At 37.7% G+C, this 17154-nt stretch overlaps 1 protein-coding gene and 1 long non-coding RNA gene across 2 annotated transcripts; both read left to right on the top strand.

The window, feature by feature from the left end:
• Window positions 1–295: 295 nt before the first annotated feature.
• Window positions 296–12326, top strand: LOC113675008 (uncharacterized). The gene is made up of 25 exons (XM_089199416.1): window positions 296–448; window positions 780–852; window positions 1448–1512; window positions 2058–2109; window positions 2227–2276; window positions 2534–2600; window positions 3122–3186; window positions 3802–3832; window positions 4110–4216; window positions 4548–4620; window positions 5218–5282; window positions 5826–5877; window positions 5995–6044; window positions 6302–6368; window positions 6890–6954; window positions 7570–7629; window positions 7829–7984; window positions 8315–8387; window positions 8967–9040; window positions 9386–9461; window positions 10143–10231; window positions 10913–11051; window positions 11341–11499; window positions 11769–11978; window positions 12316–12326. Exons 1-25 carry the CDS (start codon window positions 296–298, stop codon window positions 12324–12326), a joined length of 2082 nt encoding a protein of 693 aa, XP_089055542.1.
• Window positions 12327–12757: 431 nt separating this feature from the next.
• Window positions 12758–15863, top strand: LOC149048131 (uncharacterized). Its single transcript, XR_016185267.1, has 3 exons — window positions 12758–12838; window positions 14212–14264; window positions 15786–15863. It is a non-coding gene; the product is annotated as an uncharacterized LOC149048131 (long non-coding RNA).
• The last annotated feature ends 1291 nt before the right edge of the window (window positions 15864–17154 follow it).

A 17154-nucleotide genomic window follows, 5' to 3' on the forward strand; every position in this document is an offset into this window, starting at 1 on the left:
AATTCTATTATTTTTTCTCTGATTAATACGTAGGATGATGTCATAAGCTCTCTCAACTCTTCAGGTAATTCTGCTTTTCATAGGGGAGAATTCGTGAGTATTAAATTTAGGTATGTCATAACAACAACTCCACGGCTTGATGCGATGTTGGTTAATGCAGGTTTTCCTTAGTCACTGGAGAATAGTGTGAAGTAGTGAAACGGGCATTATCCGTGTCGGTGAAAAAAGTAGCTCGGGCTATTGAAATTTAGCCAAAGAATTGAAGAACATCCTTTGATCTACTAAAAATTAGACTATGGACACAGTTATTATAGACTTACGACACTTCAATTTATTTAAAGACATCGATGTTGAGAATTTGTTATCCGACATTGAGTCTGGAGGGAAACTTGGTGGAATGATATCAGAAGCCCCATCGTTGACCTATAGAAGTCAAGAACAGAATCAGGTAACATTTTCAATGAAATAAGGCATTTTTTAACTTACTATTTGGTGTAATGGTGTGATTGAATAATATGATGTGAAGGCGAAAAGATATGTGCATTATCCAGCTTCATTCACATAAATATAATCTAGAGTAGGTTAATTACTGAGAGTAGGTTAATTACTCATGAGCTTAATTACTTTCTTAGTTTGGACAAAACCTCGACCGTAACTTTCAGAACTGTCCTGTGCACCCTGTAAATCGACTTAATTGTAAAAGAAATGAACATTCAGCGTCTTTAGCAGAGGCAGTTGAGGCATCTTTTAAAACGATTGTTCTTTTTCTTTTTTACCAGCTACAAAATCAGATTCCCTCAACCTCCGCTGATGCCTTTCAAAGCGGCAACAGTGCTTTCAATTCGTCAGAAGGTGGGCCAGGAGAGCTTGAGTATCAACTTTTTAGAATAAATTGAAAGTGTGACATACAAGTCAACTCCTTTGGTTTGCGTAGGAGAGAAGATTTACAGTAAATGGTTTGAACCCGGTGGTAACATGTAATGGTGTAGTTTGATCGTCATATAGGCCAAGGTGCAAATAAAATCACTGATCGGGTTTTTCTCCAACCACTCTGTTGTGTCAAAGGCATTTGCAAAGTACCGAAATCCGGTGCAGGAGCGTAAGAGCTGCCTCTTTTACCAACTTTAAACGCCTATCCCTTCCTAATGATTGTCTTACATGTATTGTATTGATTTTGAGAATTATCGTGTTAGTCATGGTACTAAGGATAATTTAATTGCGAAGAGACGCATTTCTCTAATTCCGTGGTAAAACTATGTGATAGTTAAAACTAATGTTCACTAATTGTTTAACTCTCAGGTGAGTTCAGCTTCTTGCAGCCGAATTGTAGAAAGGTGGTTGACATTTTCCTATCAAATAATTATTTTAGAATGAATCGTGAAAATTAGTCGCTTGCGTCTTCTTTCGTGGAGATTGTGTTAACTCTTTGGAATTGATCGTTCTTTAGAAAAAGCAGTGGAAACGACGACGCAACGAGAACAAGATATGGACACAAAAATTCCTTGGTTGCATGTAAGTGAATTCTGCTATCATATTTAAGTGTGTTTTTATACTGGGAATTTTCATTAAATGAGGGAAGAATACAGGGGAAAAATAAAAAGATAGTCTATGTAAGATTATTATCTAGCACTCCCATTACTATCCGTTTACTTTTGACTCAGTTCAAATATAATGCAGTGGTCCTTCTTAACGCAACACCTTCACTGCATGTTACTCTTGGTTGGAAAGGGGGTCCTGAGTAAATTTTAGTGGATATTTTTGAATTTTAAGAAAAAAAAAATACAAAATCGGGTATGAGTAGACCACTGTTTTGTTTGCATGGCCCCATTCATTCTTTTCGTCAGCAAGACCATAAAACCGGGAACGATTTCATCAGAGTAAAAACCAATGGTGGATCTTAAATCAATAATAGACAGCAATTGACTGGGTTCCAGGTTTTTGTTGCCCAAGTCTGACATTTGTTTTCAGTGGCTGCTGTGGTATAATTTAAGGAAACGTTATTTGGTTTCGAATCAAAAGGGAATTTTTTCAACAATATTTTCATATTTTAAAATCAGCCCGTCTCTAACCCGGTGTCACCTGCAAGAGGAACTCCTTCATCTCTACAAGGTACACGAAGACGAATTTTTGTTCAATTCTTATATCTTCTCTGGTTGTTACTAAACTCTTCGAATTCGTTTCATACTTGAAGCTCGCATGTAAAGCACAAATTCGTTTTCATTTCAGGTCATCCGTCGTCCACCAGCATCAGCAACAACTCTAAAAATGGCCAGACTGTAAGTGATCTTTTAAATGATGATGTACGCAGTGAACCTACCATTGTGATTTCTTACATGTGTTCAATAATGAGTTTTCCATGTAAATAGGCAAACTAACAGTATCCCATTAAAGGCAGTGTCGCCATTTATACGGTCATACTGGTGCTTTTTACCAGTGTCTTGGAATCAGTCCTTGAATTACAAGATTCATAACTCCACTGAGCTGCAGGGGGTTTAATTCATTTCGTTAATTTAAGAAATTCTGTTTGTTTAAGGTGCCATTGACACAAACACCACGATCTGCGACAAAAGTCCCATCTATGAACACAACTAACTCAACAGGCAAGTTATTATGTTTAATTTGTATTTTCTCTTGCACCATGAGAGGTATGGGCCATTGGTTTTCTTCTCGTTTGAGCCGGAAGAAAACCAATGGACCAACCATCCTGTTGTGTCAAAGGCATTTGCAAAGTACCGAAATCCGGAGCAGGAGCGTGAGAGCTGCCTGTTTGACCAACTTTGAACGCATATCTCTTTCTTAATGATCGTCTTATATGTATTGTGTTGATTTTGAGAATTATCGTGTTAGTCATGGTACTAAGGATAATTTAGTTGCGAAGAGACGCATTTCTCTAATCCCGTGGTAAAACTATGTGATAGTTAAAACTAATGTTCACTAATTGTTTAACTCTCAAGTGAGTTCAGCTTCTTGCGTCCGAATTGTAGAAGGGTGGTTGACATTTTCCTATCAAATAATTACTTAAAAAATGAATTTTCAAAATTAGTCACAGATAACATTTTTTAAGTTTGTGGCTCCTTTTGTTATAATTGTGTTAACTCTCTGAAACTTGATCGTTCTCTAGAAAATGCAGCTGAAAGGAACACGCAATGGGAACTATATATGTTGACAAATAATCCTGGGATGTTTGTAAGTGAATTCTGCTATCATATTCAAGTGTGTTTTCATACTGGGAATATCATTTAATGAGAGAGAATACAAGGGGAAATAGTGAAGATAGTCTATCTAACATAATTATCCAGCACTCCTTTTACCCTTCGTTTACTTTTAACTCAGTTCAAATATAATGCAGCCTTCCTTCTTAACGAGACACCTTCACTGCGTTCTACTCTTGGTTGGGAAAGAGGGGTCCTGAGAAAATTTTAGCGGATATTTTTGAATTTCAAAAAAAATAAAAATTCTGTATTGGGTATGAGTAGACCTTTGCTTTGGTTGCATGAACTCGTTCATTCATACCACAGAGCCGGGAACGATTTCACCAGAGTAAAAACCAATGGTGGATCTTAAATCAGAAATAGACAACAATTGATTTAGTCCCAGGTTTTTGTTACGAAAATTGCCATGTTATTTCAATCAGAATTTGAAAAATATTTTAGGAATCGTGATGATGACTTTCAACACACAAGTCTGACTTTTTTTTTCGGTGGCTGCTGTTGTATAATTTGAAGGAAACGCCATTCTTTTTTATGAACGCTCTTGATTCAAGCTCTCAATTCTATTATTTTTTCTCTGATTAATACGTAGGATGATGTCATAAGCTCTCTCAACTCTTCAGGTAATTCTGCTTTTCATAGGGGAGAATTCGTGAGTATTAAATTTAGGTATGTCATAACAACAACTCCTCGGCTTGATGCGATGTTGGTTAATGCAGGTTTTCCTTAGTCACTGGAGAATAGTGTGAAGTAGTGAAACGGGCATTATCCGTGTCGGGGAAAAAAGTAGCTCGGGCTATTGAAATTTAGCCAAAGAATTGAAGAACATCCTTTGATCTACTAAAAATTAGACTATGGACACAGTTATTATAGACTTACGACACTTCAATTTATTTAAAGACATCGATGTTGAGAATTTGTTATCCGACATTGAGTCTGGAGGGAAACTTGGTGGAATGATATCAGAAGCCCCATCGTTGACCTATAGAAGTCAAGAACAGAATCAGGTAACATTTTCAATGAAATAAGGCATTTTTTTAACTTACTATTTGGTGTAATGGTGTGATTGAATAATATGATGTGAAGGCGAAAAGATATGTGCATTATCCAACTTCATTCACATAAATATAATCTAGAGTAGGTTAATTACTAAGAGTAGGTTAATTACTCATGAGCTTAATTACTTTCTTAGTTTGGACAAAACCTCGACCGTAACTTTCAGAACTGTCCTGTGCACCCTGTAAATCGACTTAATTGTAAAAGAAATGAACATTCAGCGTCTTTAGCAGAGGCAGTTGAGGCATCTTTAAAACGATTGTTCTTTTTCTTTTTTACCAGCTACAAAATCAGATTCCCTCAGCCTCCGCTGATGCCTTTCAAAGCGGCAACAGTGCTTTCAATTCGTCAGAAGGTGGGCCAGGAGAGCTTGACTATCAACTTTTTAGAATAAATTGAAAGTGTGACATACAAGTCAACTCCTTTGGTTTGCGTAGGAGAGAAGATTTACAGTAAATGGTTTGAACCCGGTGGTAACATGTAATGGTGTAGTTTGATCGTCATATAGGCCAAGGTGCAAATAAAATCACTGATCGGGTTTTTCTCCAACCACTCTGTTGTGTCAAAGGCATTTGCAAAGTACCGAAATCCGGTGCAGGAGCGTGAGAGCTGCCAGTTTTGCCAACCTTAAACGCCTATCCCTTCCTTAATGATTGTCTTACATGTATTGTATTGATTTTGAGAATTATCGTGTTAGTCATGGTACTAAGGATAATTTAATTGCGAAGAGACGCATTTCTCTAATTCCGTGGTAAAACTATGTGATAGTTAAAACTAATGTTCCCTAATTGTTTAACTCTGAGGTGAGTTAAGCTTCTTGCGGCCGAATTGTAGAAAGGTGGTTGACATTTTCCTATCAAATAATTATTTTAGAATGAATCGTCAAAATTAGTAGCTTGCGTCTTCTTTCGTGGAGATTGTGTTAACTCTTTGGAACTTGATCGTTCTTTAGAAAAAGCAGTGGAAACGACGACGCAACGGGAACAAGATATGGACACAAATATCCCTTGGTTGCATGTAAGTGAATTCTGCTATCATATTCAAGTGTGTTTTCATACTGGGAATTTCATTAAATGAGAGAAGAATACAAGGGAAAAAATAAAAAGATAGTCTATGTAAGATTATCATCTAGCACTCCCATTACTATCCGTTTACTTTTAACTCAGTTCAAATATAATGCAGTGGTCCTTCTTAACGCAACACCTTCACTGCATGTTACTCTTGGTTGGAAAGGGGGTCCTGAGTAAATTTTAGTGGATAATTTTGAATTTTAAGAAAAAAAATACAAAATCGGGTATGAGTAGACCACTGTTTTGTTTGCATGGCCCCATTCATTCTTTTCGTCAGCAAGACCATAAAACCGGGAACGATTTCATCAGAGTAAAAACCAATGGTGGATCTTAAATCAATAATAGACAGCAATTGACTGGGTTCCAGGTTTTTGTTGCCCAAGTCTGACATTTGTTTTCAGTGGCTGCTGTGGTATAATTTAAGGAAACGTTATTTGGTTTCGAATCAAAAGGGAATTTTTTCAACAATATTTTCATATTTTAAAATCAGCCCGTCTCCAACCCGGTGTCACCTGCAAGAGGAACTCCTTCATCTCTACAAGGTACACGAAGACGAATTTTTGTTCAATTCTTATATCTTCTCCGGTTGTTACTAAACTCTTCGAATTCGTTTCATACTTGAAGCTCGCATGTAAAGCACAAATTCGTTTTCATTTCAGGTCATCCGTCGTCCACCAGCATCAGCAACAACTCTAAAAATGGCCAGACTGTAAGTGATCTTTTAAATGATGATGCACGCAGTGAACCTACCATTGTGATTTCTTACATGTGTTCAATAATGAGTTTTCCATGTAAATAGGCAAACTAACAGTATCCCATTAAAGGCAGTGTCGCCATTTATACGGTCATACTGGTGCTTTTTACCAGTGTCTTGGAATCAGTCCTTGAATTACAAGATTCATAACTCCACTGAGCTGCAGGGGGTTTAATTCATTTCGTTAATTTAAGAAATTCTGTTTGTTTAAGGTGCCATTGACACAAACACCACGATCCGCGACAACAGTCCCATCTATGAACACAACTAACTCAACAGGCAAGTTATTATGTTTAATTTGTATTTTCTCTTGCACCATGAGAGGTATGGGCCATTGGTTTTCTTCTCGTTTGAGCCGGAAGAAAACCAATGGACCAACCATCCTGTTGTGTCAAAGGCATTTGCAAAGTACCGAAATCCGGAGCAGGAGCGCGAGAGCTGCCTGTTTGACCAACTTTGAACGCATATCTCTTTCTTAATGATCGTCTTATATGTATTGTGTTGATTTTGAGAATTATCGTGTTAGTCATGGTACTAAGGATAATTTAGTTGCGAAGAGACGCATTTCTCTAATCCCGTGGTAAAACTATGTGATAGTTAAAACTAATGTTCACTAATTGTTTAACTCTCAAGTGAGTTCAGCTTCTTGCGTCCGAATTGTAGAAGGGTGGTTGACATTTTCCTATCAAATAATTACTTAAAAAATGAATTTTCAAAATTAGTCACAGATAACATTTTTTAAGTTTGTGGCTCCTTTTGTTATAATTGTGTTAACTCTCTGAAACTTGATCGTTCTCTAGAAAATGCAGCTGAAAGGAACACGCAATGGGAACAATATATGTTGACAAATAATCCTGGGATGTTTGTAAGTGTATTCTGCTATCATATTCAAGTGTGTTTTCATACTGGGAATATCATTTAATGAGAGAGAATACAAGGGGAAATAGTGAAGATAGTCTATCTAACATAATTATCCAGCACTCCTTTTACCCTTCGTTTACTTTTAACTCAGTTCAAATATAATGCAGCCTTCCTTCTTAACGAGACACCTTCACTGCGTTCTACTCTTGGTTGGGAAAGAGGGGTCCTGAGAAAATTTTAGCGGATATTTTTGAATTTCAAAAAAAATAAAAATTCTGTATTGGGTATGAGTAGACCTTTGCTTTGGTTGCATGAACTCGTTCATTCATACCACAGAGCCGGGAACGATTTCACCAGAGTAAAAACCAATGGTGGATCTTAAATCAGAAATAGACAACAATTGATTTAGTCCCAGGTTTTTGTTACGAAAATTACCATGTTATTTCAATCAGAATTTGAAAAATATTTTAGGAATCGTGATGATGACTTTCAACACACAAGTCTGACTTTTTTTTTCGGTGGCTGCTGTTGTATAATTTGAAGGAAACGCCATTCTTTTTTATGAACGCTCTTGATTCAAGCTCTCAATTCTATTATTTTTTCTCTGATTAATACGTAGGATGATGTCATAAGCTCTCTCAACTCTTCAGGTAATTCTGCTTTTCATAGGGGAGAATTCGTGAGTATTAAATTTAGGTATGTCATAACAACAACTCCTCGGCTTGATGCGATGTTGGTTAATGCAGGTTTTCCTTAGTCACTGGAGAATAGTGTGAAGTAGTGAAACGGGCATTATCCGTGTCGGGGAAAAAAGTAGCTCGGGCTATTGAAATTTAGCCAAAGAATTGAAGAACATCCTTTGATCTACTAAAAATTAGACTATGGACACAGTTATTATAGACTTACGACACTTCAATTTATTTAAAGACATCGATGTTGAGAATTTGTTATCCGACATTGAGTCTGGAGGGAAACTTGGTGGAATGATATCAGAAGCCCCATCGTTGACCTATAGAAGTCAAGAACAGAATCAGGTAACATTTTCAATGAAATAAGGCATTTTTTAACTTACTATTTGGTGTAATGGTGTGATTGAATAATATGATGTGAAGGCGAAAAGATATGTGCATTATCCAGCTTCATTCACATAAATATAATCTAGAGTAGGTTAATTACTGAGAGTAGGTTAATTACTCATGAGCTTAATTACTTTCTTAGTTTGGACAAAACCTCGACCGTAACTTTCAGAACTGTCCTGTGCACCCTGTAAATCGACTTAATTGTAAAAGAAATGAACATTCAGCGTCTTTAGCAGAGGCAGTTGAGGCATCTTTAAAACGATTGTTCTTTTTCTTTTTTACCAGCTACAAAATCAGATTCCCTCAACCTCCGCTGATGCCTTTCAAAGCGGCAACAGTGCTTTCAATTCGTCAGAAGGTGGGCCAGGAGAGCTTGACTATCAACTTTTTAGAATAAATTGAAAGTGTGACATACAAGTCAACTCCTTTGGTTTGCGTAGGAGAGAAGATTTACAGTAAATGGTTTGAACCCGGTGGTAACATGTAATGGTGTAGTTTGATCGTCCGGGTGAGTGTAGTCCTGAGAAGGACTGTTGTCGGTAGTGGCGACTGACGTTTCGACAACCTGAGCGGAAGTCATCATTAGAGTCAAGTGATGACTCTTGACTCTGATGATGACTTCCGTTCAGGTTTTCGAAACATCAGTCACCGCTACCGACAACAGTCCTTCTCAGGACTACACTCACCCGGACGACCAAACTACACTATTACAGAGAAAATATAGTTGGAAATTTTCATGTTTAACATTTAAAGTCCCTTTCTGAAACTTTAAAGCTATCTTCTATATACTCTTCAGTTTTATTTTTTATTAAGTGTTTCGAGTGGTGTTTACATGATTATTTTTGTCACTAAAATCTACTTAGGGCACATCTAGATTGACATTTTTGACATTACAACAAGCCGAGTGAAAATCAATGATTTTGATTATTTGATATAGAAACCGTTTCTCAGAATGGAATATTCAGTGCCCAAGGATCAACGCAAGAGGGTCGAGTGACAAAGCCAATCAGGGTACATTAACCTCTATTAGTTGTATTAGTGCACCTTGAGAGGCAATCGATTTATTCAATCAGAAAACTAGTAATTCTTCTGTTAAATGCCTGTTATTTGTTTGACTGGACCCTTTTATAGTTGAACTTTGGTCGATCAACTATGTTTTGTTTCTGTGGTAAGCATCGTCTGTAACAGTCAAGATGAGCTCAATCAACCTATTAGTATATGCTTTTTATCTTCCGATTTCGAACATTTGCTTTTAAATTTATTTGAAGATTTCCGACGTTTATAGTGTATGTCGACACAGTTGCATATTAATTTCTTAAAGTAAATATGAATGTGTTTTTCTCCAATGTACTGTAGTTGATGGAGAACGATTGTTTACCAAGCGACAAAAGTGATTCTTACGGACAATCTGACAGCGGTATCTCGTCTGAAGGTGAGGTTGGCCAGGGAAAATAGTATCTACGATTAGACTGGCTAAGCTTGATTTTTGTGACAAAATTAAGGGAAAAAATGAGGCGAACAACTTAAAGAAGTTAATTGAATAAACCTTACCGTGAAACGCTAAGCTGAAACAGAACATCGAAATCCGAAGAAGTAGACTCGCTTTATCGACAGCTAATTTGAAGGAAAAAAAAACTCGTGAAAAGACTTTGGTTTGGAAAACACTTATCGTGTGGTTCAGCGTAAGAGACAAATTCAATTATTGCTGGTATTTCTCTAGTTATGGGTTATGGTGTAAATTAACGATGCAGATCTGGATTGACGTAGTCCAGTGAATAGCTTGCTCGGCTACGGAAATAGAGATCTGGGTTCAAGCGATGGCCTGGGCATTTTGTTGTACTCGTGGGGAAGACTTTCTTGTCTTTATATCTCCGCTGAGGTGGATAATGGCAACCGTAAAAATATTTTATCACAAGGTAAAGTGAGCAACATCCCATCTCGTACCCAATCTTGTTATAAAGTTGCATTTCGAAATAGTGAAACGCGTTACAACTATATTCGTTACGTTCTTACTAATATGTAACAGGATAGTGTGATTTTATTTTTACGTTCTTTGCGTCTGAAACTTCGTCTTAGATTTAAATTGCTTAATTTTGCACTATTGTTCATACAGCGGGCGCATGTCCTGCCCAAGCTCTCAACCGACCCACATCTCTACGAATACAAGATGCGAGAATGAAACCCACAGAGGGGCCTTTGCAGGTAGATTCGTGTTTTGCTCTTCTGATTTGTTAATCAGAGTTAGAGGGGCGAAAACTAGAGGTATTATTGAATAATATACAATCTTGGAAAGAGTTTCTCTTTGTTTTTATGGTAATGATATGCTTGCAAAAATTCAGCATACTAGTTGGTTGAGAACACGTCAATTTATCTCAAGCAGTGCACAAAGTTGAAATTGAGTGCCAAACAAAACGGCAGACAAGTTAAGATGAAGTAACAATGTTTTAATCTATGAAAAAAAAAAACACCCAAGAAAGCACAAGAAACTGCATAAATGTAGGGAAGTTTTGGGCTTTCAAAGTGTTAAAGCAGGACCGGAGGCCCTGAACAAAATTCACTTGGAGTTTATGCAACAGTTTGTACCAAAAACGGGGATTACATCGCGAGCGTGATAGCCTTCGTGTACTAGTTACTGCTCTTAAACGAATTTTTATTGAGAAAGAGCGCAAACACTTAATAATTCGCTAAAGAAAGTTAAAATCTCGTGGCAAATTCTTGCGGGAAAACCTCGACGACTCCGGCAACAAGAATGATCACGTTTCCGTAATTTAATGAGCAAACAAACACACCAACATCTGCTCATGATATTAGTGAACTCCAGCTAACAAACAAACATGTAAAAGGCAGGAATTTCAGGTATTTTTCCCCTTCCTTTTCACTTAGGGCGGAGGATTATTTCGTGCAGCTATAGATGAAGAACTCCCTCGTTCAATGGAAACAGGTTGGGCAAAATTTGGCGATAAGCCCGTGAAAGTATGGGTAACAAGAGATGGTCTTTCTCTGTTTGGAGAGGAAATTCCTCGTAAGTGTCCTCTGTTTTTCTCTGATTTTGCTAAAAAGTGATCTTGCACTACTCTCAGCCTTCATTTTACTCAGTGGTGGTGCCAGAGGGTTTAATTCCTCGCCGACGTATGCAATATTTGTCATCCTATAAGAGTTGTTACGAGCTCGTGTCCTGAGTTACCTTCTTTCCCAGTCCCATATCAGGTAGAGTTTCTTCATCTTATATGTTCAGGTGTATGGAAACACTTACTTCAAAACTAATCGTCAAAAGTCTATGTTACATTTTATGAATAGTTTGTATTAAATAGGTGGTGACGTGCCAGGACCTGTTACCGTTACACTCAGTAGTCTGAACGGTGAGTGTGTGGCAAGGGCGACCTACACTTACCAAGAGCGTAAAAATTCAACAACCCCACAGATTAAACGAGCTCTTGATCAGATTGAGGAGTGTGTAAAGCGTCTCAGGAGTGAGTCTGACTTACCATAGTTCAGGTAAAATTTTTTACTCTGTTTGAACGAATTACCATCTGAAAAATTTTATTGCAGGAGATAAATAGATAGAGAGGTTCGTAGACTCAGATAAACTTTGGATGGTCAGGATAACGCTCAAGCTTCTTTCCCTAGGTATTTCTTATTTACGCAAGTGCTTGGAAATCATCACCGGGTTAATTTCTTTACAGGGGTGGCTCCTTCTGCGATGCTCTGAATAATTGTATCAATAATTTGTATTAAATAGGTGGTGACGCGCCAGGACCTACACTGAACGATGAATGTGTAGCAAAGACGACTTCCACTTACAAAAAGTGTAAAAATCCAACGACCTGGCAGATTACCCACGTTAAACGAGCTCTTGATGGGGTTGAGGAGTGTGTAAAGCGTCTCAGGAGTGTGGTTGACTCATGTTATGAAAGCGACGAATTTGCAGCGGAAAATTACCATGCTTCAGGTAAAATTTTCACCTTATTTGAAAGAACTACCATCTCAAAAAAATTATTTCAAGGGATAATTAGATAGGGAGGTTCGTAGATTCAAATAAACTTGGGATGGTCAGGATAACACTCAAGCTTTTTTCCTTAATATATTTTATTGACGGAAGTGTTTGGAAATCATCACTGGGTTAATTTCTTTACGGGGGGCTCCTTTCGCGATGCTCTGAATTGGCAAAATGATGTGTTAGCAGTTTGAGAAAAACATAATTATAATCAAGCCGATTTATTTTGATGTGGAAGGGAATATGTTTCGTAACTGAAGTTATGCTTTCTCTTTCCTGTGTCTCTTTCAAGACTTTAACTAGTAACTAATCAACATACGGTTAAGATAATGGTAAAAATTTCAATAAACTCGACATCACCCACCAGCCCTCTTTTATCGGGCATTTTGAACTGAGAGATATTCATATAGAGTCAATCGCCAATGAAAGTGCCTTCTTGTGGTTAAAATTTTGAAGGAAAGGGTCAATATTTTCATTATCGTGTAATGAATTTACAAGAATGCCGTAGTAGTAAGTACATACATGTGGATTATTTCAACTTTTGTCATTACTGGGAGCTATAAATATTGCAGTATATTTGGACTGTATACTTTAGTTCTGTGATACGAAATTTTGGTCGTGACTGAATTGTACCATGATGCACTGATTCTTTGTTTCACATGAATGTTTTTGCCGACCATGTCATTTCTCAGAGGTAACACACGTGGTGAAAGCCCAATTAGGTGAAGAGGGTTATTTTGGAGATACAGAAAAATCTGACACAGAGAGTGAAGATTCTGATCTTATGGAAAATGACAAAAATGAAATAGAACAAGGTTAGTTTCTGCCTATATGCATGCTAGTGCTCTGAAATAACTAAGGTCGTAAATTTAGAATTAAGGTAGAGGATGATCCAATTAATTGCGGCTAAGTTTTCCGGAATGCAGGGGAAAACGTATGGCTTAAGATGTAGTCCTCCGGCAACAAAATTGGCGGTTTTTTTTACATCTTTAATTTTCAATGAGCAAGGCTAATTGTTTTTTTTTTTCAGCTTTCTACGTGATTTATTGCCCAAGAATTCTTAACATTCCTGCTGCTTCCAGCTGACTGTTAAGATGATAGCGTAGCTTCCATATTAGTTTCGTTAATGGCAATCGTAGCTCAATAGGCAGATCCAGCAATATCATCATTATTCAAGCCTGCCCGAGAATAAACAGAGGAGGATTTTTATCTATTCCAAGGTTGCTCTAGGATAAGGATGCTTAATGCTAATGCTAACGCTTCTCCTACATCATAATTATTTGCTGGCGTTTTGTTTGCCCATTTGAATGACCACTAAATTAATTAATGAGATACCTCATAACCTCATATCTTTTGAGTAAAAAAAAGTGATCGGGGGCTCGGCTCGTTGGCCAACACGTCCGTGCATAAATTTATTTCCTATTCTATTTATTTCTCTTAATCAGTAAAACTAGCCAATCGGATGTCTATAAGTATTCGGTCACAGTCTACCAAGATGACGGAAACAAAACCTTTCTGTGGCCAGGAAACTTTATCGGTCAATCATGCACGGATAAACTATTGACGTATGAGCAGCAGCTTGTTGATCATCGAGAACGTCTTTTTGTCTGTCTATCATCATCGCTTCTGCCCTTTTTCTCCATTATCATTTTGCTGCGTAATGGGTCTTCGCATGCACTCTATGTAACTCTAAGTTATTGTTCCTTTAGCAGGTTGTTTTAGCAATAAGTAGAACCGAAAACTTCGATGTTATGCACGAACATCGATGATACAAGAATAAACTACTGGCGCATTAGTAGCAGACCGTTGAACATCACGAACATCTTTGTGTGCGATTATCATTTACGCAAGGAAAATAACGCTTTGTAGCATGCATTCTTTTTAACTATGAGCTATGGTACTTTTAGCAGGTTATTCTAGCAACAAGTGCAGCTGGAAACTTCTGATGAACTAAATATTTAATTTTCTAAAGTTAAGGTAAAATCCTTTACCAGTAAGATATTCCCAACACAACTTTATTTTCCCGGGAAGATTTTCTCTCGTGTCAATAACTTTTATTTATATATGATATTCTTGACCCATTTTTGAGTCTTACGTAAAAAAGAACTATTTCTTTCGTTTTCATTATGAAAAGTGAAAATATTAATCAGTACTTTTACTATTTTTTAAATATAACTTTAATTTTCAGGTCTCTTGTCATCAGAAGAGGACGACGAATTAGGAAGAAATGACTCAAATCAAGTAATTTCTCGAACTTTTAGCAACTTGAGGTGTAATAGGATGATGCCTCAAGCCTTCCTAAGAATCTTTGTTGCATAAGTGGCTAAAGTTTTGTTCTCTGTAAGATCAAAGACTTTCTTTCCGTTACAAATTTGAACTAAGCAAGAGTTTAGCCCATAGAAGAGTCATTGGCCTGCAAAATTTTAAAGTTTGATATGGTGACGAGAAAACAGGAATAAATTAGTAGTTCGTGTAGTGTGATCGTCCGGGTGTGTGTAGTTCTGAAAAGAACTGTTGTTGGAGACTGACGTTTCGACTATCTGTGCGGCAAGCTTCCTTTTCTCGACTGTTTGGTAAGCCGAAACAACAACGAACTACGAACAACAATATACAGAAAACCGACGCATACCGACAGACTTCTTGACGAAACATCCTACAACCCGACTTCCCACAAAGCTACGACTATCAAGACATTAACAAGACGAGCGCAACTTGTTTGCAACACACCGGACAGTTTATCTGACGAAAACAAGTACCTTGACCGCGTTTTTGACAAAAACAACTACAACACTGACTTCATTAGACGAAACACTCACAGAGTAACCGACACTACAGAAACTAACAGGGACTCCACATCTATCACGACTACAGCTGCTATACCCTACATCAAAGGTACTTCTGAGGCTATCGCGCGGATCCTACAACCTTACAGCATTCGCATAGCTCACAGGCCTATTACTACTTTACGACATTTACTGACCAACGTTAAAGACAAAGACGAACCCAACAACAGACAGGGAGCGATTTATAAGATCGAATGCTCCGACTGCCAGGCCTCCTACATTGGTGAGACTGGTAGAAACCTTAACACGCGACTAACTGAACACAAACGAGCAACTAGAAATGGCGATGCAAACAATCACATTTCTGAACATCACCGACAAACTAATCACAGAATCGACTGGGACTCTGCTAAATGCTTAACCTACAGTACAAACTATTTTCAACGACTGACTCTGGAAAGCTGGTTCACTAACTTAGAACAGGCACCTCTCAACAGATGTCAACAGTTACCAGCACCTTACAAACGACTCATTAACGACGTGAACAAACCGACAAACAGCCCGACAAACAACAGACGGATCGAAACCGACCAATGACTGTTAACAAACTCTACACGAGTCTTCCAGCCAATCACATCACGGCTAAACAGACCAATCACGTTCAACAGACCAGACTTTATAACATCATCGACTGACAACTACTCCTCACTTGACTCTGAAGATGACTATCGCACAGATAGTCGAAACGTCAGTCACCAACAACAGTTCTTTTCAGAACTACACACACCCGGACGATCACACTACACGAACTACTGATACTCCTGGGTTCAAACCATTTACTTTACTAGGAATAAATTAGTTGAATGAAAAGTGCTCGTTGATTCTGTGGGGATTAAGGATGCCGATTTTAGTTTTTCTGATTTTTTAACAGAATTACGTATTACGAAATTAATACGGACTTATGTTCATCAATAAACAGCACCACCAATTTCAAGTGAGAAAGCAGAAGCTCGAAAAAGAAAAGCAGAGTATGACAAACAACTTCAAGAAGAAAGGGGTAAGTTTTTAAAGAAACTGTGGTGCTGCGTCGGTGGGAGAGTATAGCAGGTAATTTAGTGTTAACAACTGGGTTGAAAACGTAAATTAGCCACCGTAAAGGGTAAAATAGCTGACGTTTCGAGCGTTAGCCCTTCGTCAGAGCGATTAGAGGGTTGTGGGTTGTGTGTGGGTTTATATGCAGAAAGTGGAGCAACGCCATTGATTGGAATATGGTGACGAGAAAACAGGAATAAATTAGTTGAATGAAAAGTGCTCGTTGATTCCGTGGGGATTAAGGATGCCGATTTGGAATATAAATTTTTGTTCCAGTATTTTGTTGCTTGTCGCAAACTGCCATATGCTGTTTAGAATGATTAGGAAGATTAAAGTGTCTAGCGACTGGTTTGGATGCGTCCTTGTCACAAATTTCCTGAGCCGATTTACAAGAATGGTGCGCTTTTTTTCCTATTCCTGAATCATTTGCATAACTGAACAAGTGCCATTACTCATTACTTAATGGTAACAGGGACAACATATTGTCAGCTGTGGCGAGCGGCGCGTCTTGTTAAGAGTTTTTGCAAAACCCAATAATTATAGAGTTTTTACAGACATTAAACCTGCTATGTATTAATTATAACTAATTGTCTTCCTTTTTCTTCTGATGACAAGGAAAGTTTTGTATACTTTTGCAGGATTTGGCCGAGAACTTCGATAATTCGGTCCGAGAGGATGATTCAGAAGATACCATAAATTCTCTCGCAGCAGATCGAGGAGATACAGAGGGTGAAATCGACGAAAAGCTGAAAGACTTCAACGACCTCTTTTGTAAAAATGTAATATCTCTATTGCAGGTACCAGAAAGAAAGGAAGACAAACTGAAACCAAAGTTCTTCCGACAACATGATCATATATCAGTAATCAACTTTACATATGTCTCGCTTCTGCATTAGCTGCACTATTTTGTTTCATATCGAAAGAACTTGATTGACATAGATAACAAAATCGAATGATATTTCATTCTTATAATCTAGTTGCTTCGTTTTCGTTTCGAAGGGACCAAAGAGTAGATTTGGGGGCTTTCGTCGAAAATGTTCAACATTGGAAAGTTGCTAACAAACTGATAACTCAAATACAACGGACAAGAAATATCAGGGATATAAAGCAGGTCTAATATAAAATTTGTTTTCTATGTCTCTTTGAACTGCAGCCTGAAAGTGGTCTTAAATATACACACTCTGATCCTTGTGGAGCGACTGGAAAGAGTTGGTTCTATAAAAAGGTAAAATTCATCTACTGAATGACACGCGTTC

This window comes from Pocillopora damicornis, chromosome 3 (genome assembly GCF_964200805.1).
Source record: "Pocillopora damicornis chromosome 3, jaPocDami1.2, whole genome shotgun sequence".
Taxonomy (NCBI): Eukaryota; Metazoa; Cnidaria; class Anthozoa; order Scleractinia; family Pocilloporidae; genus Pocillopora; species Pocillopora damicornis.

What these genes read in the sequence shown, in the direction of transcription:
- LOC113675008 (XM_089199416.1), top strand. Translation starts at nt 296, where the DNA reads ATGGACACAGTTATTATAGACTTACGACACTTCAATTTATTTAAAGAC. An exon ending in CAAATATCCCTTGGTTGCAT is followed by an intron (nt 5,283 to 5,825) that starts GTAAGTGAATTC and finishes TTTTAAAATCAG; the next exon opens with CCCGTCTCCAACCCGGTGTC. An exon ending in GTTTGGAGAGGAAATTCCTC is followed by an intron (nt 11,052 to 11,340) that starts GTAAGTGTCCTC and finishes TGTATTAAATAG; the next exon opens with GTGGTGACGTGCCAGGACCT.